General features: G+C 40.2%; 1 protein-coding gene across 1 annotated transcript in view; it reads left to right on the top strand.

Annotated features, from left to right (window-relative positions):
• tnika (TRAF2 and NCK interacting kinase a) overlaps positions 1-1,879 on the top strand; it is a 75,531-nt gene that overhangs the window by 48,017 nt on the left and 25,635 nt on the right. The window contains 1 exon segment of the mRNA XM_017034099.2: positions 1,046-1,132. Within this exon segment, the coding sequence (XP_016889588.1) occupies positions 1,046-1,132 (87 nt within the window).

Genomic DNA, 1,879 nt, shown 5'->3' with positions numbered 1-1,879 from the left:
ATTCTCTCTCTCTCTCTCTCTCTCTCTCGCTCTCTCCCAAACTTTTTCTGAGCTTTGGACACACAGCTATGCTGAACATCTTATCTCTGTCCTCCTTTCTCAGATTTAGCCTGGGAAAAAAAAAAATCTACATTTCTAACCTTTCTCAGATTTAGCCTGGGAAAAAAAATCTACATTTCTAACTGATCCAAGGATCCTGTCCTCACATGACACCTTCATTCAGGCCTGGTTTATACAGTATCTGTTGGTTGGAGCTGTTAGTCAGTCAACTGGGGATCGGCACATCACAACTTTTCCAACTGTTTTATTAACCCAATGGTTCTCAAACCTTTTTGCCCACACACTCCCTTCTATAGATTAACTGGAGTGACACACTCCCAATTCCTCACATCTTCAAAAAAAAAATAAATGCACCAAGCTTTCTAATAAAGACAGCAGGCTAAATCATGCAGAAGACGCATAAAACAAACAAACATGTGTAAATGTTTAATTTATGTGTGTGTTTTTTAAGTAATATGCCAGCTTTTGATTTTAAAAGGAAATGTTTTTCTTACACATCTTTGTGTGGAAATAAATTCCTAAAACGCACATTGTATTTTTATGTGCGCACCCCCTAGTGGCAGCTCGCACACCCCTTCACACTTTGGGAATCGTAGTGTTAACCTGTTTAGATATCCTTGTTGGGATTAATTTGAAGCACTCCAGGTCTATGAGGTCATTCTTATACTTCCATAAGTTCCTGTTGTTTTATTACAGATACTGGTTTCTTTTCTGAACTCTTGATTCATTAATTTCCTGCTTTTCTTCCTTACCCCTGTGTGAATTAATACTGCTCAAATCCTCTTTGTCATTTTACACCTTTGTAATGCATCACGGTCGTTCCAGAATATGAAGCGCCATCTGGCTGGTGACGTTCGTCATTAACGGTCGCCACCTGAGGAGATTTTCATCTCTGTTTCTCTTTCTCACTTTTTTTTCTTCCCCCTCTAATTCTGATGTGAAACTTTCCTGATTTTTTTCCTCTTCTTTTAAACCTGCTGCTCAGGAGTACATTCGTAGACAGCTGGAGGAGGAGCAGAGGCAGTTAGAGATTCTCCAGCAGCAGCTACTGCAGGAACAGGCTTTACTGCTGGTAACCTTGGTTCTCCAATGTCAAACCACTGCCCTCCCTCCCAGTCCGTGCTGTGCTGTGCTGTGCTGTGTGGACCCCCCCTCCCCTCCGCCTTCCCCGTCTCCCCCCACCTTCCCCCAAACCATCACTGCATGCATCCAACTACTTGCTTAGGAAGTGATAGTAAAGAACTTCACAGTCTGAGTCCATTAAGTTTGGTCATTACAGAGAACAGTGTAGAGACCTGGTCGGACAGTCATTCTCCAGTTGTCCTCTACTCTGACCTACAGGTGATTATATTTAACGAAGCAGAGGACAAACAAACCTTCATGGGCCTGTTTAGCAGCCACAGGGACTTCACACATTAATTCTGCCATTGTAGTCTGTGAGGACGAAGCTTTGAGATCCAGGAAAAACACCTGGACTTATAAAAGTGTGGTGCCCTCCGATCTGACCTTTTTTAAATACATCCCTAACTTTGTTCATGGAATGTTTAAGGATCCTTTTTCATTACAGATAGGCCTGTGATGATAACAGATTTTGCTGGACGATATTTGTCCCACAAATTATTGGCTAAGGACAATATCGTTGTCAACATAATTTTGAGACCAGATTAACTGCTGATGTAATGGTATTCCATAATAATGAAAGTTTCAAATGCAGTCAACTTTTATTTTTATATATATATATATATATATATATATATATACACACACACATATATATACACACATATATATATACACACACATATATACACACACATAT

This window comes from Cynoglossus semilaevis, chromosome 1 (assembly GCF_000523025.1).
Source record: "Cynoglossus semilaevis isolate Cse_v1.0 chromosome 1, Cse_v1.0, whole genome shotgun sequence".
NCBI classification, from domain to species: domain Eukaryota; kingdom Metazoa; phylum Chordata; class Actinopteri; order Pleuronectiformes; family Cynoglossidae; genus Cynoglossus; species Cynoglossus semilaevis.
The sequence above is the reverse complement of the archived record's forward strand: the minus strand, read 5'-3'. Positions and strand labels throughout refer to the sequence as shown.